This window comes from Alligator mississippiensis, chromosome 11 (genome assembly GCF_030867095.1).
Source record: "Alligator mississippiensis isolate rAllMis1 chromosome 11, rAllMis1, whole genome shotgun sequence".
Taxonomy (NCBI): Eukaryota; Metazoa; Chordata; order Crocodylia; family Alligatoridae; genus Alligator; species Alligator mississippiensis.
In genome coordinates, this window is record NC_081834.1 from 64,024,150 (window position 1) to 64,048,972 (window position 24,823).

The 24,823-nt window shown below is 58.3% G+C and overlaps 2 protein-coding genes across 2 annotated transcripts; both read left to right on the plus strand.

The window, feature by feature from the left end:
* Window positions 1-6,246: 6,246 nt before the first annotated feature.
* On the plus strand, window positions 6,247-12,244 carry LOC102559065 (major histocompatibility complex class I-related gene protein). The gene is made up of 8 exons (XM_006260632.4): window positions 6,247-6,417; window positions 7,536-7,805; window positions 8,014-8,295; window positions 8,951-9,235; window positions 9,433-9,522; window positions 9,939-9,972; window positions 10,929-10,961; window positions 11,387-12,244. The coding sequence occupies exons 1-8, from the start codon at window positions 6,306-6,308 to the stop codon at window positions 11,388-11,390; spliced, it is 1,110 nt and encodes a 369-aa protein (XP_006260694.3). The 5' UTR covers window positions 6,247-6,305; the 3' UTR covers window positions 11,391-12,244.
* A 3,342-nt stretch (window positions 12,245-15,586) lies between these two features.
* LOC102558833 (major histocompatibility complex class I-related gene protein) lies at window positions 15,587-24,058 on the plus strand. Its single transcript, XM_019482785.2, has 4 exons — window positions 15,587-15,665; window positions 17,339-17,602; window positions 23,048-23,320; window positions 23,757-24,058. Exons 1-4 carry the CDS (start codon window positions 15,587-15,589, stop codon window positions 24,056-24,058), a joined length of 918 nt encoding a protein of 305 aa, XP_019338330.2.
* Window positions 24,059-24,823: the final 765 nt, after the last annotated feature.

The following is a 24,823-nucleotide window of genomic DNA, read 5'->3' on the forward strand; positions in this document are numbered from 1 at the left end:
AGTGCTGGGTCTAGATGACCCCAGCTAGATGCTTATCCAACCTCCTCTTGAAGACCCCCAGGGTAGGGGAGAGCACCACCTCCCTTGGGCGCCCGTTCCAGACCTTGGCCACTCGAACTGTGAAGAAGTTCTTCCTAATGTCCAGTCTAAATCTGCTCTCTGCTAGCTTGTGGCCATTGTTTCTTGTAACCCCCGGGGGCGCCTTGGTGCATAAAACCTCACCAATTCCCTTCTGTGCCCCCGTGATGAACTTATAGGCAGCCACAAGGTTGCCTCTCAACCTTCTCTTGCGGAGGCTGAAGAGGTCCAGGTGCCCCAGTCTCTCCTCATAGGGCTTGGCCTGCAAGCCCTTAACCATACAAGTGGCCCTTCTCTGGATCCTCTCCAGGTTATCCACATCCCTCTTGAAGTGTGGCACCCAGAATTGCATGCAGTACTCCAATTGCGGTCTGACCAGCGCCCGATAGAAGGGAAGTATCACCTCCTTGGACTTATTCGTCATGCATCTGCTGATGCATGATAAAGTGCCATTGGCTTTTCTGATGGCTTCGTCACACTGCCGACTCATGTTCATCTTGGAGTCCACTAGGACTCCGAGATCCCTTTCTGCTTCCGTGCCACCCAGCAGGTCATTCCCTAGGCAGTAGGTGTGCTGGACATTTTTCCTCCCTAGGTGCAGCACTTTGCATTTCTCCTTGTTGAATTGCATTCTGTTGTTTTCTGCCCACTTGTCCAACCTGTCCAGGTCTGCTTGTAGTTGTTCCCTGCCCTCCAGCGTGTCCACTTCTCCCCATAGCTTTGTGTCATCCGCAAACCTGGACAGAGTACACTTCACTCCCTCGTCCAAGTCGCTGATGAAGACATTAAAGAGTATCGGTCCTAGGACCGAGCCCTGCGGGACCCCACTGCCCACACCCTTCCAGGTTGATACCGACCCGTCCACTACGACTCTCTGGGTGCGACCCTCTAGCCAATTCGCCACCCACCGGACTGTGTAGTCATGCAAGTCACAGCCTCTTAACTTGTTCACCAGTATGGGGTGGGATACCGTATCGAAGGCCTTCCTGAAGTCTAAGTATACGACATCAACCCCTACTTCTGAGTCCAGGCGTTTTGTAACCTGGTCATAAAAAGAGACTAGATTAGTCAGGCATGATCTGCCTGCTACGAACCCGTCGTAGGTGTCGTAGGTGTTTTCTGCAAGCAGGAGTGCTAGTTCATCCTGCTGGCTCCCCATGCTCCTAGCATTAGTATATAGGCACTTGAGCCCTGCGACTGGCGCCTTTGCTGCCCCCCAGCTCTGATTCCCAAAGGGCCCCTTATTGCTTATCTGCTTATGGCTTACCTGTGCTGTACTGCTGGCCGCCCCATGGATTGCAGGTTCCCGATGTTCTCCTTCTTCAGGCTGGACTGTCCTTGTGGGTGCCACATGGTTTGGTGGTCCACGACTTTATATATTACTTTGTTCAATTACCTATTTATTTATTGACATAACCAGATAAATCTCTCTGCAACATGATTAGGGCCAGAGTCTGCACTTAGTTGCTTGAGATACTAGCACTTATTTTGTGTAACTAACCCTCCCACCCCACCCCTTAAAGTTAAATGTCTTAACTGGCAAAACTTGCAGTGATATTTGAATATGCCAATAACAGAATTCCACAAAAAGTGACTGGTTTTGAGCTCTCCTCATTTTCGGGGCCAGAGGTGGGCTGTTGGGGCAGTAACCAGAAGGCTGGGGTCAGCTGTGGGCCTTTGAGCTGGGGGAAGGTCATGATGGAGCTGGTGTCTGGGGCTAAAGCAAAGGCCTCTTGCCTTTGGACCATTCTGAGGGCCAAAATCTCTTGCCCTGTGTCCTTGCTGTCACTGTCCATCAATCAAACCCCTCCTGGGTCCATGAGTTTGGGGCACGAGGCCTTCTCAGAGAAACCCCAGCCTGTCCTCTTGGTTGCAGGGCCCAGGCCCCAGCCCTGTCCCCTGGTTCCCCAGCACAGAGCAGGGCTACGCTGGTTCTCCAGTCACTTCCAGGACAATGGAGATCTGTGCTGGGAGGGACCTTCCTTCCGGCCCAAACAGTCAGGCTGGAGAGGGGGGAAATGGGCTGGGAGCAGTGGGGCTGGGCCTGCGGCGTGAAGGGGCAGTGCTGACGGCACAGAGCAGGGTTGGAAGAACTAGACAGTATTTAAAAAAAATATATATATATATTGTATATATAATATATATATATATTATCAAAAAGACTTTTCTTCACACAGCTTAAAACATATAAAGCCTGTGCACCCATTGCAATAAGTGCATCCATGGGCCCTTGCTCCCAGGCACCCGTGCTCAGCCTTCCTTCCCTAACCCTCTTGCAAGTCCTACAAAGGTGACAAAGTTTGAGGGGATTTTATCTCTGTGATGAGAGAGAGAGAATGGCAGAGTGCGCTCCTTAGGAAGGGAGGGCAAGTCTCTGAGGTTTGGCTTGGGAGGAGAATTTACTTTTTCCCATGAAACGTTTCTCCCCAGGGCTGTTACTTGTAGCCTCTGCCAGGCCATCATGGACACCTTGCTGTGGGGAGGCCATCCAGCATCCCCAGCGCTCACAGGGCAGGTGCAACCACTGATGTATGTTGTCCCGTGTTGAGATATGAAGACATGCACATATTTACCAACTCCTGTTAAAGCCCAGGGACCTGGACTCATCATTTTGGAGCACTTGGTCCTGGCAATAGTAGTATGGGTGTCAGTAACTGATTGTACCCAGCCAGGACTCCAGGATTCGCGGAGATGCCTGCTGGTGGCTGTTTAGTGCTTGCTCCCCTCGGGACTCCCGATGGCTCCTCTGCCCAATTTCTTGAGCTGTCTTGATCTCACCTGCAGTCTGTCTGTCCCAATCTGGTAATCAGGTGACTTGTCTAGTAGGCCCACAATTCTGGTCCTATACCCGGCTGTTATCTGGATCCTGTGCCTTTAAGCGTCCCTGCCCCTGAATTCTTAGTCTGTAAAGGGGGTCCCATCAGCCCCAGCCTCCTGCGGCTCAACCACCTGCTTGGGCTAGAGGCAAAGAGTAGCTTCCTCTGCCTCCACCCAGGTGTGCTTCCCAGGGCTCTCCTACACCCAGGTCCCCGAGCACCCTGAATTAGGCCCTCCTCTTTCCCTGTCCCGCTGCCTGCCCCTCCAGATTCAACTCCTGTAAAAAACACCTGCCATCTGGCTACAACACGAACTCCCAGCACACTCTGCCTGCCCTGCTTCTACTTGCCTGAAGCCCTATTCTCCCTGCTGTCAAGGCTTCAATATCTCCCAGGCCTTCCAGCTGGCCTGCAGCCAGGCTCCCTTCACCAGCTGTCCTGTGGCAGTGCTCCTTCCCCTTCAGCTTCCCTGGTGCTGCGGCTCAGGCCCTGGTTGATCTCTTGTCCCAGCCCTGCCCCTTCTGGTCAGGGGACTGGCTAGCCCTGGCCCCACAGGTCTCCCTGGCAATCCACACCTGTGACTCCAGCAGAGCCCCTATTGTCCAGAACAGGGCTCTGCCCTGGTGCTTTTCGGCAGAGTAACTAGTTGTGCCCTGGACCCTCCTGGCCAGGGCTTCCCTGCACCTGCTTCCTACCCCAAGGTAATAAGGATGTCCTGATCTAATCCTGTTGGATCCTTCAGGCTGCACCTACAGGGAGTCTCTGGACGCTGTAATAGCAGGTGGCTTGGTGCCTGAATCCAGTCTGGGGTGGAGGAGATTAAATGCCTTTACTTCCAGTTAGGAACCGGGCCTGTAAATCTGGGTTTCAACTGGGGTCTTGTCACATGGGGTGAAGCCGTATTAAATGTAAGCAGAGTGAGCCCTCACTGGTCTCAAACACGACTGAGCCTTGTTCATGCACGTTCGGATTAGCTGAGTCTGGGCATCTTCAACCAGGGCATGTGGGCAGGGGAGGGCAGTGCGGTGGGAGGGAGGAACCACACTTGATTTCTGGGGATGGCACAAGTTGGGGCTTTTTACAGATACCTGTAACATCTGTCTCAGTGGGCCTAGCGTGGAACTGGGGGAAGCAGAGAGAGTCTCAGCTGCCAGCTTGAGGCAAACCTATAATGCTTAAAGTGCAAATAACATGAACTGTCCAAACATGAACTATTCGCTTTCTGGAAGAGAGGGGGAAAATGTACAAATGAGGGGTTTTTTTTCAGTTCCCCTTTGAAAGCCTCACAATGAGAGGGGACTTAGGGAGGGTGATGCTAGTTTGCAACTTATTCCTCCCTCTGCTTTTCACTCTGTCCTGGGCTATCCTTTCACAGCCTCTGGGGAAGTGAACGTGGGTTCAGGAAAGCCTGTGCTCTAGATACGTCTCTTATTTATTCAGGGTGTAAAAGCGTACATCTGCCCTGCCTTCTTGCCACTGAGGAGCAACAAGAAGGGTGCGACTTATTTTTTTTAATAGTTTCTTCTTAAGGTTTTCATTTGCTATTGCATGTCCTGCTGGGTTTTAACAGCAGATGTGGGGCCAAGGTGAAGGCTCCCTTGGTCTTTTGAGCCAGCTTGCACATTTCCTGCGGCTTTGGCTCCAGTGCTCTCAGGAGCTGCCCCCGCAGTCACTGGTGACCACGTGAGCAGTTTAAATGCAGGAAACAGACTGTGAGATTGGGGAAGCTGGTGCCGTTTTGGAGAAATCACATGCAATAAACATAGTGCTCCTCCCATGGACTGAAGAGGGAGCTGCCGCCTCCTCACAACCAGCTCCAGCAGCTAGGCTGGGAGCTGTGCTCCTGTGGGACTGGACAGAGAAAGCCCCTGACTGTGAACATACCTGTGTCAAGGATTATGTGATCCAGGTGCAAATTTGCCCTACCTTGTGTGAGCCAGGCACGAGCCCTTCCCCAAGGGAAAGGTGGGCAGGGGCTTGTGGGATGGTCTGGAAGGAAAATATAAATCCACAGGCCTGAATCCCACAGAGCTGAGCTCTGGGCTGCATCGCTGTATGGGGGGCCTCTTGAGATCTGTTCAGACTCGTGGGACTTTCTGCTGGGTGCAAGGAGCAGTCAGCTACCTGGATGCCTTTCTAAATCCCAATAAGTTTCCCTTGGTCCTTGTCTAATGTTTTTCTTGGTGCCTGACTGACATGCTCCTCTGCAGATGCTGCTGCATTTTCATGGGGCCATCTGTGCCTGGATTCAGGGGCAACACGTAGGGGGTGCACGCAGATGTACATGCACCCTCTGAGCGTGGTGGCGAACCCCCTGCAAAAAGGCACCATCATCACTGTTGGTGGCACCTGCAGGCAGTCACCACTCGCCACCCCGCCACCAACACCACCGGTGGTGTCTGTGGACAGTCCGCAATCCACACTGGCCCCTGCCAACGCTGCCGGTGGCAGCTCTGGGTGTTCACCAACCTTTGGTAGGCACTTGCCATGCCCCACCAACAGTGCTGGTGGCATCTGTGGGAGCTCTCCTGCTTACCACCGCTGCGCTCCTGCCACCGCCGTGCCACTCCCAATCACAGAGGCACGCGCCGTTCATGCCTGGGTTGTCTGCTGCCCTCGTTGTGGACACAAGGGAAAGGACCTATAGCAATGGCAGGGGTTGTCTGGGGGTCAGTCAGCCCAGGACTCGTGCTGCTGGCTGCATGGGCTGGTGCTCTGGCTGCTGCTATCACTGCTCTGTGCTTTCTGTGCTGTACGGAGCTGCAGGGGTGAAACCCTCTTGTTGGCTCAGATCAAGTGTAGTGCCTATGTTTGCCGGGTAGGGGAAACACTGTGACCACCAAGGTGGTCGTCCTGGTTGCACCCAGGGATGACCGCTCTCCTGCAACAGGGGTAGTACCCGCCAAGGTAATACATCATTAACCTCCCACTTAGCTGCTGGAGTGTGGAGATCTTGACTTTATGCCCACTTTATGGAAATGGGAGACTCCTCCCAAGTTTGGTCCTGGGGCCATATGGCTGAGGGCAAGCGAAACTTGGGGGCATCCAAACCCCAAGCCTGCTGACTTGGGCCTGCACGTAGGATGCCCACCAAAGGATATGGAAACATCTGAAGCCCCAGATGGGGGTGGAGGATGTTTGCCAGTAGTAGGGCCACTTATGGTTGTGGACTGACTCATGGATTTGGAATTGATTCAGCTGATTTGGCTAGGAACACAGAAAAAAAATTAAATTAGAAAAGAAAAGAAAAGAAAAGAAAAAAGAAATCTAAGCAGGCACTGGTGACTTGGCAGCTCTGCGTGTTGCTAGGGGTGGGGCAGAGGCAGGAAATGCTGTGTGAGAGCTGCCGGGTTTCAGTTTATAAGAAAGTTGGCTGGCACTTTGGTGCCTGGATACTCGGGGGAAGGAACGATGTCTTTAGGGGACCTGGGGAGAGGCTGGCCTGGCATGTCCAAGCCCCTGCATCTGGTCTGGCTCCTTATCTGGCTGCTAGGAGCGATGGGCATTGCCAGGGCTACTGCAGGTGAGGAGCGGGAGATCTTGGCCAGCTCCTTCCTGCTGGCCCCACGGTGCGGTCTCCAAAGCCCCTGCCTTTTGCCTTTGCCCTTGGCTTGCTGCCCTCCCCATCGTTGCACTCCCTCCTGCCTGCAATACCTACCTTGGGGTCGCACCTACAATATCTGGTGGGGTCCTTGGGACTTTCTGACTCCAGTGAGTCTATTTTTTTAATCTATTTGATTGGTGCCACCCTTCACAGCCAAGGCTCCAGGAGGCGGTGATGAGAAAGCAGGAAGGAACAGGGAAGTGACATAGGCCAAAATGGGCCTCAGGGCAAGGAGAGGAGAGCAAACCCCACAGGCAGGATCACATCCTTGTTGCTTGTGACTGAGGCCTGCCCAAAAAGGAGGGTTTTTCTCTACCCTGTGTGCATTCACAGGTGTGCCCATGTGTCCCTGTTATGTAGCTCTCCACCTGTGTCTCCAGCCCAGGTCCAGCTGTCTCCTGTTACCCCATACAACGTGCTCTGATAACCATGGTTTCCAGTCCCCAAGTGGGACTGGAGGAACTAGGCAAGACCAGCCTCTCCCTCCCTGCTCTGACTTGGGTTGGGATGCCTGGGCTCTCCCCGCCCCCGGCCCCTACCTCTGGACTGGGTGGGACTGAAAGGATGGGGGGGGGGGGAGCAGCTGGGAATCCAAACCCGTGTTCTCTCCCAGCTTTGGGAGGGAGCGGGTTGGAGCATCGGGGCTGGGGTCCTCTCCCAGTGCTGGCAGGTGGGAGCAGGGGCTTGTGAGGAGTGGTCTGGCTTTACCCTGGTACACTGATGGCAGCAGAGGCTGCTAATGCTGGGCAGCCCTGGTCTGAAGGCCCTCCCTGCTGGGCTCCTGCAGAGGCTGAGAGGGAGCGTGCATCTGTGTGCCCATCCGACGGGATACGGCTTCTGTGCCTCTTTGGCTGCAAGGGTGCCTGTTCCTATGCCAGCTGCTGCCACAAGCCCGAGCTGCTCCCAGGCCTTATGGATTGTCCCTTGGTTGCTCCAGGGAGCCAAGGCTGTCCCGTCCAGCCTCATGGTACCTTGGGATGGGGGCTCGATGGAACAGCATCCCTGGGACTGACTGACCACTCTTCCACCACCCCCAGCCTTGGCAGGCCCCCACACCCTGCAATACCTCCTGACAGCTGTGTCGGAGCCCAGCCCGGGCCTGCCTGAGTTCACGATGCAGGGCTATGTGGACGGGGAGCTCTTTGTGGAGTACGATGGCGAGGCCCAGCAGATGCGGCCCCGTGCTGCCTGGATGCGGGCAGCCCCACCTGTGCTTTGGGAGAGCGAGAACCGCGTCCACAAACTACGGCAGGGCTGCTTCCGCGGCAAGGTCCGCAGCCTCCTGCACCTCTACAACCAAAGCCAGGGTGAGCTGCCTGGGGAGCTGGGACTGGGAGCAGGGGGAGGGCCTGACTTTCGCCCAGGGCCTTGTCAGCATCCCAAAGTGCCTGTGCTTCCTCCTCTGCTTCGAGCTAATCAGAAGCAACAGCCACACGGTCAGAGCCGGTCCTGGCCGGGAGTGGGTCCCTTGGTGTGCAGGACCTGACTTCCACGCCCTGTGCCCTCTTCCTGCAGGCTTCCACATATTTCAGTACGCCTACGGCTGTGAGATCCAGGCGGACGGTGGCACCAGGGGCTTCCGGCACTTGGGCTTTGATGGGGAGGAATTCTTGACCTACGACACAGTGGAGCACCGGTGGCTGGCCCCCATCGCGGAGGCCACGGCTGAAGCCACGCAGCACCACTGGAATGGGAACAACGCGGCCCTGCAGTACTACAGGAACTTCCTGGAGCGGGAGTGCCCAAAAATCCTGCGGAGATACCTTGAGTATGGGCACAGCCCACGGCCACAGAGCAGTGAGTATGGGGCAGGGGGAGCTCCGTTCTTCCCAACACCCGTCTGCGGCCAAGAGCTGCCCAGGACTGGGGCCGCAGGGCTCCCTTCTTGGTAGCATCTGCCCTTGGGCTACCCCCACATCCAGACCTGGGCAGGCTGGGGGTACAGAAGGGCAAGAGCTGGGAGTATTGGGGTGTCCCACTGGACCCAGACCCGAGGACGCCTCCCTACTTGTCTTGCCACAGTGCATGACCAGGCACCTCCTTCCCATGGGGAGCACTCACCCCAGAGCCCTCTGTCTGGGGTGCCGAGCACTGCCTCTCAGTCCTGCCACTGGGCAAGACCACAGTGCCTCTGGGACACGGTGTGCCCTGTCCCTGCCCTGGTCAGGCCTCCCAGCTGGGTGGAGCTCACGGGGTGTCTGTGCCTTGGGCACATGTCTAAGAATCAGAGATGAGCTGTACCGCACCCCATTCCTGCAGCCCCAAGCCCAGGGCAGCCATGTCTCCCATCCCCTGTGCTTCTGCCCCAATGCCATCTGCTCCTGCCCGAAATGGCCAATGGAGCCATCTTTGTATGGCCCAGTGCAGAGGGTGAGCCCCACTTTCCGGCAGGGATCTCAGGCCCAAGGGTCCAGTGCAGGGGTCACTCTAATGGGTGTCTCCTCCCTCCCAGAGCCCCCCAAAGCACAGGTGAGTGACAAGCCGTCGTCCAGGGATGGACTCACCACCCTGTCCTGCCGGGTCCATGGCTTCTACCCCAGGGATGCGGCTGTCGTCTGGCTGAAGAACGGGGAGGCTCAGCCCCAGGAGACAAGCCTCTCTGGGGTCATTCCCAGTGGAGATGGGACCTACCAGACCTGGGCCACCATTGAGATCAACCCCAGCAGCAACCACAGCTACACCTGCAGTGTAGAGCACGTGAGCCTGGGCGCAGCCCTGAGAGTGGCCTGGGACAAGAGTGAGTGACCCCTGCATGGGGAGGGAGGAGACCCTGGGTGGCAGTGGTGGGAGGGACTGACTGGCCCCGCTAAGGTGTGAAGGGCTGGGGTATTGGAGGAGACACAGGGCACTGATGGAGAGGGGGCACATGGCCCACACAGTGGTGGGGGCAGGTCTGGGGGTTCCTCTTCCTCAGAAACCCCTTTCCTCTTTCAGAGCCTAAGTCCAAACTGTTGCTTATTGTGGGCATTGTTATCGCTGTCGTGCTGGTCATCATCATGATGGGCACAGCTATTTACTTCCTCAGTAAGTGCTGGGCAAAGCCCTTGGGTCCAGGCCATGCCCAGGTCCTGGGGCAGGAGGAAGGAGCAGGGAGGGCTCATCACTGCTCTGCCTGGGACCTGGCGGGGGACGGTGGATTTTCCAGCTGCTCTGGGCTCCCATGTCCACCTGGCCCAGGGGCGGCAGCAGCCAGACCCCAGCACCAGGGCTGTGCGATTGCCTTGCTGAGGGGCCCTGAGGGCTGCTCTTGGGCTCCATGTGAACCGTGCCGCATAGCCCCATCCCCTCCCCCAGTGGGGGTGTCCTGGGCCCTGTGTCCCGGTCTGAGCCCATGGCTCCATGATGGGCAGGCAGCTCCTTTCTGGGCTGCGGCCTCAGGTCAGAGCTGTCCCCAGTTGTGGAAGCAGCCGGACTCGCTGACCACTGCCTTCTCTCTGCAGGGAAATGGGGAGCAGGATACAAAGCAGTATTCCTGTAAGTGTGAAGCCCCCTCCTTTCTGTCTCCCCTGTTATCAGTGCTGTGCGGCTCTGTGCAGAGCCCCCCCCATATGCCACGGGCAGACAGACTTGCCCAGCCCCGTGCTGCCTCCCTGCAGCTGATGGGTGTTGGTGCTGGTGTGGCTGAGCTGAGCCCTGAGCTTTGCTCCTGTCCAGGGCGGGGACAGGAGGGCACCCATCACCGTGGGATCTGGGCTTTCCTGCCGCAGGGCTCACATGGGATGTGTGGGGCGTGGGGCCGGGGAAACTGGTCCCTGTGCTCAAGGAGCTCTAACCGCCTCTCATTTCCCCCTCAGCCCGCGAGGGCTCGGATGGCTCTGCTGAATGGCAGAGTGAGGGAGGACCCAGGGAAGGGGACGCTGGGGCCTGGCAGGTTTGCAGGGAGCATGGAGAGCCAGCCTGTTGGTTGAAAAGCCAGGCTGGGGAGGGACTGTCATCCTGCTGGCACTGTCTCTGCCCTCCCCCCGACCTGGGTGCCAGCACTGGCCTGGCTGGGAGCTTGGGGGTGGGTGGGTTTCCTGCACCTGGTCCTTGGAGGCTGCTTTTAGCATGTGGATCCCTGGCCTGGCAAGACCTACCTCAACCTCTGGCCTGCCTGCTGTGGCCTGGGGCAGTGCTGTTTCCTGGGCTGGGGTCCCTCCCATGAAGCTAGCAGCTCTGACTGTGTGTGGGGCCATGGGGCCCCTGGCAATCCCACCCCTTTGGGTGAGACCTGGGGGAGGGACAGGGGCAGGGGTCAGCCCCTGCCCACTGGTGTCTGGTCACTGCTGTGCAGGGCAGGGTGAGTCAAAGGGCCTCCTGCCTGCACTCACAGTAGCTTGTGCCCACCTGGCTCTCCTGTGCCCAGGCTAGGAGGTGCCGGGCAGGGCTGGGGGATCTCACCTGGCCTGAAACACCTTACTAATTAATGCCTGTCCTTCCTCCCTGCACAGGGAGCAACCACAGGTCCACCACCTGTGTAAAAGGTAAGTGCGAGGTCCTCTGGCCTGAGGGATCCTCCAAAAGAGATGCTGCTGCTCTCTGACCAGCCCTGGGAGCCCCAGATCACCCCAAGCCAGGCAGCTAAGGGAGGCGAGTGCCGGGAGAGCCGCATGGCTGTGTGTGCGCCAGCCCCCCTGCTCCTGGGGGGAGAGGGGCAGAGTGGGGTGTCCAACACCATCCTTGGCAGCCTGGACTCTGGGTCATGCAGGTCCAGGCAAGGAGCTGAAGCCCAGGAACCATCAGGAGCAGAGCTAGAGCAGCGCAGGGGAGGGGACCTGTCAGTGGGAGGTGTGTTGGGAAGGGGCATCTCCTCCCCTCAGTGCAGGGAGTGACCCCAGGCTGGAGCTGAGTGCCTGCCCCTGCGCTGCAGTCCCTTCAGCGCCTACATCTCCCTGTCTTGTTCCCACAGCTGAGCAGAGCCCGGTGCAGCCTGCACTGCCTCCTGAGGGGCCCTTAGAGGAGGAGAGGGAACAGCAGAGCACAGGGGCACGCTGCACTGATTCAGCCCTTGCAAATGCCTTGTTTTGATCACCGGGATTTTGCCAGAGCAAAGCCCCTTGCTCTGGGACTGCAAATAGCTCACATGTGACAGTAAACCTGCTGGGCCATGGCCTGGTTGATCCGGGGTGGGCAGAGGGGTGGGATTTGGGGACTGCTTGTGGTTGATCAGCTGGCTGCTGATCCTGGACCACAGTCTGATGTTTATGAGAAAAAGTACTAGGTAGAGGTTAGATGCCCTCAGAGATGTTTCTTAGCATGGAGGTGAACAGGCTTGCACGGCATGCGGGTCGTGCCCCAGAGCCCCCCTTGCTCCCTCTGTCCCTGAGTTGATTGTACAGTTAGGTTCATAATTTGTGTGTGCCACTAGGCTGCTTCAGCTCTGCCATTGCTTCTTGCTGTCTGGTTTCCCCAGTAAGCAGCACACCTGCTCTCTGCACCCTGGGGGGCTCAACTCCAGAACAAGGCCATGATTTTGATGGACAGAATCTTTTTTTCCTTCCTTTTTTTCTTTTCTTGCCTTTATTTTGGGTGGGGTGAAGAGAGCTTTAGACCCCGTGGCAGGTTAGAGAGTCATGTCTTGCGTTGTGTTAAAGCTAACGGTAGTCTTGTGTAGGGTTTTAGATGAAAGCTTGTCTGGCATAGTTTGAACAAAGCTGACCTACCTCAGCTGGGGCTGGACTAGACGTGACCTCTGGAGGATCCTTCCAGCCCCGCTTCTCCAGGATTTCTTTGATTTCTCTGTGACAGATTATAAAAGCTACTTTAGAGAGCAGTGGTGTACCTGTGTCAGTTTTTTCTCTCTCTGTCTCTCAAGCCCCTGTTTGGAGGCTTCTCTGGAGGGAAACCAACCCAGGGAAGCAGGGTCACAGGGGTTGCAATAGGGGATGCCTGGCTTGTTTCCCCACTCTGAGCACAGCATGGGACCTGGGGGATTAAAGCAGGGCCAGCAGGGAAGCAGGACCAGCTCTAGGACGTGAGTGGGTTTGGTTGCTCGGAGCAGCGTCGGGGCTGGAAGCCAGGACGCCCGGGCTCTGTCCCCACTGCCGGAGAGGAGTGGGGTCTCAGAGGCTGCAGCTGGATGGTGGCTGAGCGACCCTGTTCTGTCAGACAACAAGGGACTTCCTGGGGAGAGATCTGTAATGTCCTCCCAGTCCTTCTGTCCTGACAGTCTGCTTGGGGACCTTTGCCCTGTCCCTTTGCCACAAAGCACATGACATTCCTGTGTGCCTTGCTGTCCTCTCTGAGCCATGATACCTCCCTTGGCATCCGGCTCCTCGGGGCACGTTTGGCAGGTGGAAAGGCAACGCTGGCAGTGGCGACGGCCTCTCCTTCAGCAGGGAAGTCCTGTGGGACTGTGTGTGAACAGATGTCATGTTCCCACCTCTGGGAGACTGGCCTAGCGTAGGGGAGCACAGCCCCCACCCAGACCCCGTGTCCGGTGCTCTGGGGTCCCTCTGGGGACAGAGCCAGCAGGGTGGGGCAAGGGACACAATCAGGGATGGATTAACCCTTTAGTGGGCCCGAGGCAAACAAACTCATGGGCTCTGGGCTGGTCAAGACCCCCCCGCCCCGGGACTCGCTTTGAGTCCTGCAGAGAAGGGAAGGGAACGGAAGGGGACAAGGCCATTTGTGCTGTGGACTGCCCCCGCCCAACTCAGGGCCCTAGGTAGGTGCCTAATTTGCCTATGCATTAATCTGGCCCTGGGCACAAGAGGTTTCAGCCCCCTGGACACTGTGGGGTGGGGCAGGGCAGCCCCCTGGGTGCAGGGTGACCCAGCCAAAGCTAAACCCATGACTTCAGGTCCAGACACCTCCTCCAACACCTGCTGGGTGCCTTGGCTCCCCAGTGGGGATTTGTTCGGCACAGAGCAGGTCACTTGGATGAGCCAGGGGCCCACTGCAAGAGAGGGGAGCAATGGGGAATGGGATCTGCCGGGAAGGGGGCATTAAGGCTTCCTGCTTCTTGGAGGGAAGACAGGGTGAGGGCTTGAGATCTGCTTTCCAGCCAGGGCTCCACGGCTTGTCCCCAGTGGTCCACCCCCCTGTGCCAGGTTAACTGGGAAGCATGAGGCCAGTGGCGGTGGTGGAGGTGGCGAAGAGGGTGGGAGGAAGCCCCTCAGGCGGCTGTTTTGCATCCTATCCCGCACAGGCCTCAGGGCACAAAGTGGCTGCTGATGGCAGAGTGGGACCATGGACACCCAACCAGGGGGCCGCTGGAGGCAGCTCAGGGCCGGATCAGGGCAGTGAAGGAGTCGCTTGGGGCTTAGCAAACCAGCTCTGCCCACATAGGGAAAGGAGAGACCTCTGGGTGGGGCAGGGACACAGGACAGGGCATGGTGGCAGGGGCTGATGCTGGTCTCTCCAAGCCAACGCTGTGATGCAGCAGCAGCAAAGCAACTCATAGACAGTGCTGGGCCATGGCTAGTAAACGGGAGACGGCCATGGAGCACATCCTGCCCCAGCCCATGCCCTGGCCCCTTCCCCTGTAGCCTGATCCCCTCCAGCCGCAGCCCGGGGCCCAGGGCAGGGCCTCATGCAGAGCAGTACCAATGGTCCCCATGGCGCTGCCCCCAGCACCGCAAACAGAAAACGCCCCCGTCTGCCCTGCCCCACTGAAGGGTGAGAGGAGATGAAACAGTTCCTAGAAGTGATGCGAGCTGGAGAGCAGCTGGTGCAGTGAAGGAAAGAACAGCTCTGGGCACCACTGCCAGCCCCTGCGCGGAGCCGGGGGGGGAGGTGGAGCCCGGACGCCTGGGTTCAGCCTGGCTCTGGGGGGGGGGGTCTGAGGGACAGAGCTGGGGTGGGAGCCCGGATGCCTAGGCTCTGCTCACCCATGTGCCCCTGCCTGTACCACCCTCCCCATCCCTCCCTGGTGCCCGTCTGTCCTGTCCATGCCCATCCCTGGGCAGCAATGGGGCAGCATGGGGTGCTCCTGCCTCCCCGCACGGGCTGGGCTGGGGCAGGGACTCCTCCTTCTGCATGGACCCTCCTGGGACAGAGCAGCAGGCTCTGGACAGGGCAACTCTCTGGCAGGGCTGCCCCGGCCCCGGGCCCCACGGGCCTGAACCCGGTATGGAGCCAGGTGGAGCTGACCATGGATCCACCTGCTGGGGCTCAGGGAGTCGCAGCCCCCAGCCCTGGGCTCTGACTGGCTCTCCCCAGCCCAGCCCCGGTGTCTCCTTTCTCTGCTGTGGCTTCTGTGGCTGCTGCCAGGCTCGTGGCCTGTGGGATTCTGCTGGATTCTGCTTCCTGGGACAGACGGCATGTTCAGGGGGCTGTGGAGGAAAGCTCAGACCCAGTCCTGGCACCGCCGAGCCTGGGAGGCCAGAGCATGACCATATGGCCCCATGCTGTGGGTTGAAAGGACCAGAGACAACCCTTCCTGTGCAGGCAAAGGCCTGGGCTGGCACATCCTGCTCCCCAGCCCTGGTGCCAGGGGCTGCCAGACCCAGGGCTGAGGCAAGGCAGAGGGAGCCATCAGGGTCTGGGAGTGGCCGTGTGGCGTGCAGATGCCCTGGGTTGCCGGTGTCTGCAAGACCATAGCCCAGGGCCCACATCCTGCCCCAGGATGGTCAAGGTGGGAGTTGGCTTTGCCATCTCCTGCCAAAGCCCTGGGGGAGGACAGTCATCCCAGGATGTCTGAGGGCACAGGGCAGTGCCCAGCCAGCCCTTCTCAGGCCCTGGTGGGGCTGACCTGGGCAATGGGGCAGCCCCTGTCAACTGGTCCTGGGGCACAAGGGCTTGGCTTGTGGGGAGGGTTGGGGCATGTGTGGAGGCTGCAGGGCAGAGGAGCAGGGCTGGGGGAAGGGGCTCAGATGGGATGCCCAAGGGTGAGGCATAGGGCAGGGCATTGTCTGTGTTGTGTCCCTTGTGCTTGGTAAGGGACTGGAGGAAGCCCAGCACAGGGCAGTGGGCTTATCTACCCACCCGATGGGATCCTTGGGTTTGGGTCTGAGTGCAGCAGGGTGGGTTCAGAGCTGGGGTTTCCTGTTGCTTCTCAGCCTTTTGGCTGTGATCCAGTTCCTGTCCAACATAATGTTGGTTCGGCTCCCAGGGAGGCTTGCACAACTGCTCTGGGCTGGATCTTTGCAGTGAAAACACAGCCGTGATGGCTCCTGAGCTTGTGGTCCTGCTTCTGGTCATGGGGGTTGTGGCCATCCCTGGGGCTGGGGCCGGTGCTCGTGCTGGTGAGTGGCGGTACCTGCAGCAAGGCCAAGGGCAAGGGGCAGCTGGGGGTCCCCATCCGGGGATTGCAGGGCACAGCCAGGTGGAGGGTCATTAGGCTCAGTGCTGAGCTCTGAGTCAAGCTGTGGGGTCTCCACTGACTTCCACTGCAAGGGGACCCAGTTGGCAAGGTGTGACAGGGTGGGGGGTGGAGGGGAAACAGGCTCAGCTGAGAGTGATCCTCCTTCCCTGTGGGGTTGTGGACTGGGAGCAGGACAGGGGAGCTGGGCTCTGTGTCCGGCTGGGGTCGGTGCTTTGGGGTCCTCTCAAGGGTGACAGAGGCCGGCAGTGTTAGCGCTGGTTGCTGTGAAACATGGTGCACAGGAGAGCCTAGAGACTGCAGACAGGAAAGCCCAGCACAGAAACACCCTGCCCTGCTGGGCTGCTCTGTGGTCTCTGTCCCATGGGAGCTGCTGTAGGGTATTTCTGGGTCCAAAAGGAGAGGAAAGGAAGAGGTGGCACTTCCTGCAGGGCTTCAGGCCCAGGGCTGAGCACCACTGTGATGGGATCAGAGGGGATGGGGATGGGTTTGGGAGCAGCTGGAAGCAGCCAGAGGCTGCTCTGGGCTTTGTTTGATCTTCTCTCTGCGCTGCTGTGCTGGGATCAGGGCTGGGACCAGGACCAAGGGGAGCAGGGGCATTGCCAGTGCAAAGGGGCAGTTGGCTTCATGTGTAAGCCAGGCTCTGTGTGTGGGCAGGGGGGGCAACAGGTGGTGCTTGGGGATCTCCCCATCCGCAGTCTTACAGTATCCTCCCCATGTTGCCCGGAGGAAAATCTTACTGAAAACAGCTGCAGGAGGGGGAGCCGTTGAGCTGAGTTGAAGCAGCAAATATGGTGGCCGCCCTATGTTTCCCCCCGCCTGCCTTTGCTGCTGGTTGGACCAGAAAGCTGCCCATGGTGCAAAGGAAAGGGGCAGCAGGGGGCTGGGGGGGCCCTTGGCCAATCAGCAGTGGGGGGGCTGCCTTGAAAAGTCCATGAAAATAGCACGAAGTGCCACCAGTGGCCCCTGATTTGCCTCAGCACAACATCAGTGGCTCCTGGCTCTTGTTTCCTTGGTCTGAAACACTCAGATGCAGCCTGTGCTCATGGCTGGATCAGTCCAAACCCTGTGTGCAGAGCAGGCCTCAGCACGGCGTTGCCTCTTCCCTGAGGCCATCCCTGGGCACAGCACCCACATGGATGGGCATCCAGCACCATCCTCTCTCTCCGTGTGGCCGTTTCTGCTCTGGGCTGGAGCTGCTCAGGGCGCTGCTGGTGGCCCGGGAAGACAGGACCTGCTGCGCCTCTGATGGGGCAGATGGATGAGTTGCAAGCAAAGGAGCTGGGCAATAGGCTGCTGTCCAAGGTCCCTCCAGCCCCAGGCCCTGACTGTGCAGTAGGACCATAGCCTGAGAGGTGCTGAGCCCAGGCCCTTGCTTGACTGGTGCTGTCCCTGCTCCCCGGGCCCCTGCCCCTCACTCTGCCAGCTCTGCCCTGTCCTGTTGGCCCCCGCTGCTCCCCTTGCTCTGCACTTCCCCTCAGGCCTGACCTGCAACGCCGGGTCCTTCCTCTGCGGCCCCTCCGGGAGGTGGCAGTGAGCACCCAAGGGCACTGGCTTCTGCCCCCACTTGTGCTGACCCCTGCCAGTCTCCCACAGGCTCGCACTCCTACTGGTATTTCTACACGGGGGTGTCAGATCCCAGCCTGGATGTGCCCGCCTTCACTGCTGTGGGCTACATGGACGACCAGAAAATTCTTCACTACGACAGCGAGACACGGAGACAGGAGCCATGTGGGAACTGGGCACAGGGGGCTGTTGGCCCAGACTTCTGTGACAATGAAACCAGGAGCCTGCAGGGCTGGCAGCAGGAATTTGGAGTGAACCTGGGCACCCTGCGGCAGTGCTACAACCAGACTGATGGTGAGTGTGGGCAGGCAGGAGGCAGCTGGTGGGGGCTCAGGGACCCTAGGACTTAGGGGTAACTGCCAAGGGCATGGGGGGTCAGAAGTACATGGTGAGGAACCAGGAGGGCATTGCATTGTCTCATGTCTGGTGTGTGCCCCTGCCAGCCAGCTCCTCTCTGCTGTCACCTTGGGCAGGGGTTGGGGCAGGGGCAGGGGCACCTGCTCACTCTTCAGCCATGGGGGTCAAGCGGCTGCAGAGGAAGCCCTCTCCCCACTCCAGTGCATCCACTGTAAGCAGCATCCCTTGGCCTGTGCCCAGGAGACCAAGGCAGGCTCTGGTGCTTTCCTGGCCCGGCAGGTCAGTGACTTGGCACCTGTTACACAGGCACCCCTGGGCTGTCTGCCTCCTGGCAGCAGGAGCCCAGCCCTCGTCCGCAAGGTTGAAGCCCCCAGGCTGATGCATGGAAGGAAACCTGTGTGCCTGATAGTGGTGGGAACGGCTGTTCTCTGTCCTGCCGTGGTCAGCGCACAGCTCTCCAGCTCATGCCCTCTCTTGCCACCCAGAGCTCCCTGAACCCTGCCCCGAGCATTTTGGTCACTGACAGGTCAGGTGTGTTTGAGGTCGGCCCTTGTGGCCTGCAAACCCACTCTGCCTTCCTGGGAAGGGTCAGCCAGGGGCTGTTGCTGCCTTGCTGCATGCTGCCAGGGCCCGTGTTGCCACCTCTGACATTCAGCAGAGAGGGGGAAGGCATGTGTCCCCAGGACAGAAGGCTGCAAGGGTCCCTGTCACCAGCTGGATCTCCTGGGCTGGGGCACAGGGATCTCACATGACTGGTGCTGTCAGCAAGGGCAAGGGTGGCAGCTACCATTCCCAGGGCTCTCCCCTGCACCTCTGCCCAGCTCAACCCCAGTCCCACTGTGCCTGCTGCTCCCTGCCCTGGGCTTCTGCAGGGCCAGCTCCACTCCTGCTGAGAGCCCCTGGTGCTGCCACCCACCACAGCCTGGCAGGGGAGAAGGGCACAGGACACAGCCCAGCCTGCCCCAGGGGTAGGGTGCTGTGGGGATCTCGGCCCGGTCTGTGCTTTCACGGAGAAGGGGCCAGGCTGCAGCAGCAGCCACATCCAGAGCAGCCTTGTGTCTGGGCCAGGAGGATGTGGCAGAGCCCCTGTGAAAAGCTGGGGGGCCCCGGGCGTCCCAGTGCAGGGACACAGGAGTGCAGCTAGCACTGGGACAGGTGGTTCATCCTGCCATCCCCCCCTCAAAGGTGCCCTGGGAAGGAGGGAGCCCCAGATGGCACCACAGGGAACCAGTGGGAGATGTCCAGGGGCAGGAGCAGAGGCTGCCTCCTGATCCAGAGCTCCTTGTGCGGCTGGGGCTGCCTGGGGCTGCCCACCCCACTGTGGGGCTCCCAGTGCCTCCGTCCAAGTGTCCTCTCCCCGATACCAGCTGCAGAGTCTGGCTGGAGCCCCCTGCCCTGCCTTTCCCAGGTCACACAGGGGAGGGAGCCTGCCTGGCCCTGTGCTCCCAGGAAAGGGGGGCACATCGCTGCCCACTGCAGACTTCTCCCCCCGTCCCACACCCTCCCTGCAGTCCCTTTGCCATGGGTGGGTGATTTCTCTTTGCCCTGCCTGTTCCCTGTGTCCCTGCCATCTCCCACCCGCCAGGGGTGCTTGCAAACAAAACATCCTCTGCAACCTGCATCCCTGGGGCCACCAGCCACAAGCCCTTGGGCCCTGTGCTCTGGTGCTCATCCAGGGACACCGACCACCAGCCACCACACCTGGGGGGACTGAGGAAGCAGAATGAAGCCTGGCCTGTGGGCAAAATGGGGAGGGGGTGCAGAGGAAAGATGGAAGCACAACAGGCCAAGGGGTGGGAAGGAGCAGTGGGGGAAGCAGGTGCGGGGAGAAGGAGCTGCTTGTAGCACCAGGGGAGGTCCCGGGATGGGCCAGGAAGACAATGAAAGGACTGATGTTTCCTAGAGGAGCTGGTGTGGGCAGGGAGGGGTGTGGAGGGGCAGGAGGGGACCAGGGCATGGGAGGGTGCAACGAGATGGCTACTCAGGGCCGGGAAACCTTTTGCTCACTCACCTGTACTGGGGCAGTCTGCCCAAAATCTCACCTGCCGTGACTTGTTGTAAAATAAACTGTTGTTAAAAGCAGGAGACTTCCTATTTTAATGCCCATTGCTAAGGGCAATAACACAACTCCTACCTTCCCTTATCATGTCCCATGACTCACAGATGTCATTTGAATTATTACAGTGCCTCACACCATGACCGTTGCCCAGAGTCTCACTGGGACTCTCACTCCACACTGGGACAGCCGGTCACTGTGCCCCTATACTGGCCGATCTTAACATCACTACAGACACACGACAAACAGCCTCCAGCCCAACTAATACCGCAGGCATCTGTAGACTTACCTGTGCTTGGCCATTCCCCTCTCTGGGGTTGCACCCTTGAGTTAGCCCATGTGCTGTACTTCAGGTCTCTCTCACGCCTCCTACTCAGCACACCCTCAGCACACCCCCGGTGCAGCTCTTCAGGCCCTCCTAATCAGGCCCTACTCTACACCAACATGCACAGCGTTTTGGGTCATCCTTGCACATCCTAATCTATGAAGGCCATCTCCTATTTTAATCGCTACACCCCAACACTGGGGCAAAGCGGGGCTCCGGTCTCCAGAGACATGCCTGGCCCTCACTTATGGGGCTCAGGTGTCCAGAGATGTGCCTAGCCCCCACTTTCTGTCAGGGTCACATACCCCATGGGGCTCAGGTGTCCAGAGATGTGCCTGGCCCTGACCTTGAGTAACTCACCAGGGTGTGGGGGCTGGGGTTTTAAGGCTCCCCTACCCACCTTTCACTGGGAAGGTATCTAGCCTGGCATTTCTGGGGGATGGTCTTTCCATGGCCAGCCCGCCAAGCCATCCTTCCCTGGCAGGGTGCAGTTTTCAGTCATACCCAGGACCAGGAGCCTCCTGCCATTCCCATAGCTCCTGCCCTTGATGCCATGAGCAGAAGCTCAGTCAGGTGTTACTCCTTCAGCTGCCAGCAGCAGCTCTTCAGCCCCCTCCTTCAATCCTAGGGAACTCCTGCAGTCAGGCGAGTGCCTCATTAGGGCTTGTTGGCACCCTGGTGACTGCTGTAATAGCCCTTAAAATGGCAGGCACCAAGTTGGGGTTGTAGAGAGGCAGCAGCAAGGCGCCAGACTTCCATGCGTAGACCCTGAGATGATGCAGAGTCACTTGGAAGAACTGGATGCCTTTAAGTCAGCAGGCCCGGATGGGCTCCATCCGAGGGTGCTGAAGGCACTGGCCGACATCATTGCAGAGCCACTGGCGGGAATATTCGAACGCTCGTGGTGCACGGGCCAAGTCCCGGAGGACTGGAAAAGGGCTAACGTGGTCCCCATTTTCAAAACAGGGAGGAAGGAGGACCCGGGCAACTATAGGCCAGTCAGTCTCACCTCCATCCTTGGCAAAGTCTTTGAAAAAATGATCAAGGCTCACATTTGTGAGAGCCCAGCAGGGCAAATTATGCTGAGGGGAAACCAGCACAGGTTCGTAGCAGGCAGATCGTGCCTGACCAATCTAGTCTCTTTCTATGACCAGGTTACGAAACGCCTGGACACAGGAGGAGGGGTGGATGTCGTATACTTAGACTTCAGGAAGGCCTTCGATACGGTATCCCACCCCATACTGGTGAAAAAGTTAAGAGGCTGTGACGTGGATGACTACACAGTCCGGTGGGTGGCGAATTGGCTGGAGGGTCGCACCCAGAGAGTCGTAGTGGATGGGTCGGTGTCGACCTGGAGGGGTGTGGGCAGTGGGGTCCCGCAGGGCTCGGTCCTTGGACCAATACTCTTTAATGTCTTCATCAGCGACTTGGACAAGGGAGTGAAGTGTACTCTGTCCAAGTTTGCAGATGACACAAAGCTATGGGGAGATGTGGACATGCCGGAGAGCAGGGAACAGCTGCAGGCAGACCTGGACAGGTTGGACAAGTGGGCAGAAAACAACAGGATGCAGTTCAACAAGGAGAAATGCAAAGTGCTGCACCTAGGGAGGAAAAATGTCCAGCACACCTACAGCCTAGGGAATGACCTGCTGGGTGGCACAGAGGTGGAAAGGGATCTTGGAGGCCTAGTGGACTCCAAGATGAACATGAGCCGGCAGTGTGACGAAGCCATCAGAAAAGCCAATGGCACTTTATCGTGCATCAGCAGATGCAAGACGAATAGGTCCAAGGAAGTGATACTTCCCCTCTATCGGGCGCTGGTCAGACCGCAGTTGGAGTACTGCATGCAATTCTGGGAGCCACACTTCAAGAAGGATACGGATAACCTGGAGAGGGTCCAGAGAAGGGCCACTCGTATGGTTAAGGGCTTGCAGACCAAGCCCTATGAGGAGAGACTAGAGAAACTGGACCTTTTCAGCCTCCGCAAGAGAAGGTTGAGAGGCGACCTTGTGGCTGCCTATAAGTTCATCACGGGGGCACAGAAGGGAATTGGTGAGTATTTATTCACCAAGGCAAGAAGAAACAATGGCCACAAGCTAGTAGAGAGCAGATTTAGACTGGACATTAGGAAGAACTTCTTCACAGTTCGAGTGGCCAAGGCCTGGAACGGGCTCCCAAGGGAGGTGGTGCTCTCCCCTACCCTGGGGGTCTTCAAGAGGAGGTTAGACGAGTATCTAGCTGGGGTCATCTAGACCCAGCACTCTTTCCTGCTTATGCAGGGGGTCAGACTCGATGATCTATTAAGGTCCCTTCCGACCCTAACATCTATGAATCTATGAATCTATAAGTGTGCCCTGCCATAGAAGGGGTGTTGGAGGGTGCAAAGAAAAGGACAAGCGGAGAAAGTGGGAAAGGGAGGTAAGAGGAAGCCAAAGGGGGAGTTGAGAATCCCAGGAGACAAGGACTGGACCCCGCTGGGGCTTGTGAGGGCCGTGATGGGGCATTGACCATGGAGACTCAGACATCTGTGGAGTAGGAGCTGTGGGACCAGGCCCCATCACCTCCCCAGGTGCAGGACAGGGTTTGGGCTGAATGGGGAATAACCCCAGGGAGCAGCCTCATGGTCTCAGAGTCCTGTCCCTGCTCTCCAGGCAGCTACAGCATCCCTGCTGCCCTGCAGGAAAGCTGTCCAGCACTGCACTGCTTTCCAGCCTGGACTCATCCCGGCCAGTGTCACCCCGATCTTTCCTCTGCTGACCTTGCCCTTTTTCTCCCAGGGGCCAGTTCCCACGCCATCCCTGGGCTCCTGAGATCCCAAGGCTTGCATGGGCTGCAATTGTGTCCCCTCAGCCTTGTTCTCTGTGAATGGAGCTCCCGAGCTCCCCCAGTGCTACCCCTCCATGAGGTTGGCTCTTCCCCTGTCCAGCCTGGCAGCCCTTGGTGGCACATGCTCCCTAGGGCTGCAACCCTGACCCAGGGCCTGGATCTGTCTGTGTTTCAGAGTCTCACACTCTCCAGTTCATGTACGGCTTCGAACTTCATGAAGATGGCAGCACTGGAGGCTACATGCAGTTTGGCTCTGATGGGGAAGACTTCATCAGCTACGACTTGGGAACGCGCACCTGGATAGCAGTCCCAGCACAGGCCCAGATCACCCAGCGCAGGTGGAATGAGGATAAGATCCTTTTTCAGATTGCAAGAGCCTACCTGGAAGAGAGTTGCATCAAGTGGCTGCAGAAGTACCTGCAGCACGGGAAGGCAGCACTGCTTAGCAGTGAGTCCCAGTGTTATCCCTCTCAGAGCAGCGAGTCCCAGTGTCACCATCTCCCTGTGTCTGGGGTGCTGAGTGCTGCATCTCAGTCCTGCCCTGGTTGAGGCCCCAGCACTGCTGTGGGACATTGTACCCCATCCCTGCCCTGCCCTGCCCTGCCCTGCCCTGCCCTGGTTGGAGCCCACAGTGTGTCTGTGCCCCAGACATGTGTCTGAGGACCTGAGATTAGCTTCATTGGACCCTGTCCCTCCAGCCCCAAGTCCAGCGCAGCTGTGTTTTGTTTCCCATGCTCCCAGCTTAACACTGTTGGCCTGAAATGCCTGATGGAGGCAGCTTTGTATGGCCCAGTGCAGCGGCCCAGCCCGGCCTCCTGGCAGGGATCTCGAGCCAAAGGTTCTTGCAGGGGCCATCACCCTAACAGGTGTCTCCTCCCTGCCAGAGCCCCCCAAGACACAGGTGAGTGACAGGCCTTCATCTCAGGATGTACTCACCACCCTGTCCTGCCGGGTCCATTGCTTCTACCCCAAGGAGGTGGCTGTCGTCTGGCTGAAGAATGGGGAGGCGCAACCCCAGGAGATGAGCCACTCAGGGGTCATTCCCAGTGGAGATGGGACCTACCAGACCTGGGCCACCATCAATATTAACCCCAGTAGCAACCACGATTACACCTGCAGCATGGAGCACGTGAGCCTGGGTGAACACCTGCAAGCAGCCCGGGATAAGAGCATGATGCGTGAGTGACCACCCCATGGGCAGGGAGGAGACCCCAGGCACTAATGGAGGGAAAGGCTGACTGACCCCTGTAAGTGGAGAAGGACTGGGGAGTGAGGGTCTCGGCTGTCTGTGCCTGGGTTGTCTGCTGCCCTTGATACGGTGGAAGGGAAAGGACCTATAGCAATGGCAGGGATGGGCTGGGGAGCAGTTATCCCAAAACTAGTGCTGTTGGCTGCAGCCCTGGCTGTTGCTCTCCTCTCGCCACTCTGCTATTTTGCCCAGAGCTGGCGCTATATGGAGCCGCTCTGTGACCAGTGCCCTGTAAGTAGGGAGCCCCCCGCATTCTTGTGGCAAGGCATGGACCCGGTTATAGGGCTGTGCAACCATTCTAGTTTCAGAATTAAAAATCACTGTGAACCCCTTGAGTCTTAAAGCCCCTGCTTCAGCTCCCCCCTCAATCAGAGCCATTGAAACCTTTCAGGGGTGCCACACAAGATTAGCACTGTTCACTGTGCAAATATGATTCCCAGGAGAGATCCAGGGGTTTCAAGGAGGAATCCAGAGGGTTAAACCAGTCTGATCGGCTGCGTTCTTTCCGAGTTCCTTGCATTGTTGTTCCCAGAGTTAAAAATTGAGTGAGAATTAAGAGCTGGCCTTATGTGAGGGGGGCCTTGAGCCATTCGAGGGTGCCTGAGTCCTCCAAAGATTGAGACCCATTGGTCTCAAGGGGCCAGTTGAAAACGAGGGCCTTTGGTGTCTGTTTTGTGCTCCTGGGATTGACAGCAGCTTGAG

What these genes read in the sequence shown, in the direction of transcription:
- LOC102559065 (XM_006260632.4), top strand. Translation starts at nt 6,306, where the DNA reads ATGTCTTTAGGGGACCTGGGGAGAGGCTGGCCTGGCATGTCCAAGCCC. An exon ending in CACAGCTATTTACTTCCTCA is followed by an intron (nt 9,523 to 9,938) that starts GTAAGTGCTGGG and finishes TTCTCTCTGCAG; the next exon opens with GGAAATGGGGAGCAGGATAC. An exon ending in GGATACAAAGCAGTATTCCT is followed by an intron (nt 9,973 to 10,928) that starts GTAAGTGTGAAG and finishes CTCCCTGCACAG; the next exon opens with GGAGCAACCACAGGTCCACC.
- LOC102558833 (XM_019482785.2), top strand. Translation starts at nt 15,587, where the DNA reads ATGGCTCCTGAGCTTGTGGTCCTGCTTCTGGTCATGGGGGTTGTGGCC. An exon ending in TGGGGCCGGTGCTCGTGCTG is followed by an intron (nt 15,666 to 17,338) that starts GTGAGTGGCGGT and finishes AGTCTCCCACAG; the next exon opens with GCTCGCACTCCTACTGGTAT. An exon ending in GTGCTACAACCAGACTGATG is followed by an intron (nt 17,603 to 23,047) that starts GTGAGTGTGGGC and finishes TCTGTGTTTCAG; the next exon opens with AGTCTCACACTCTCCAGTTC.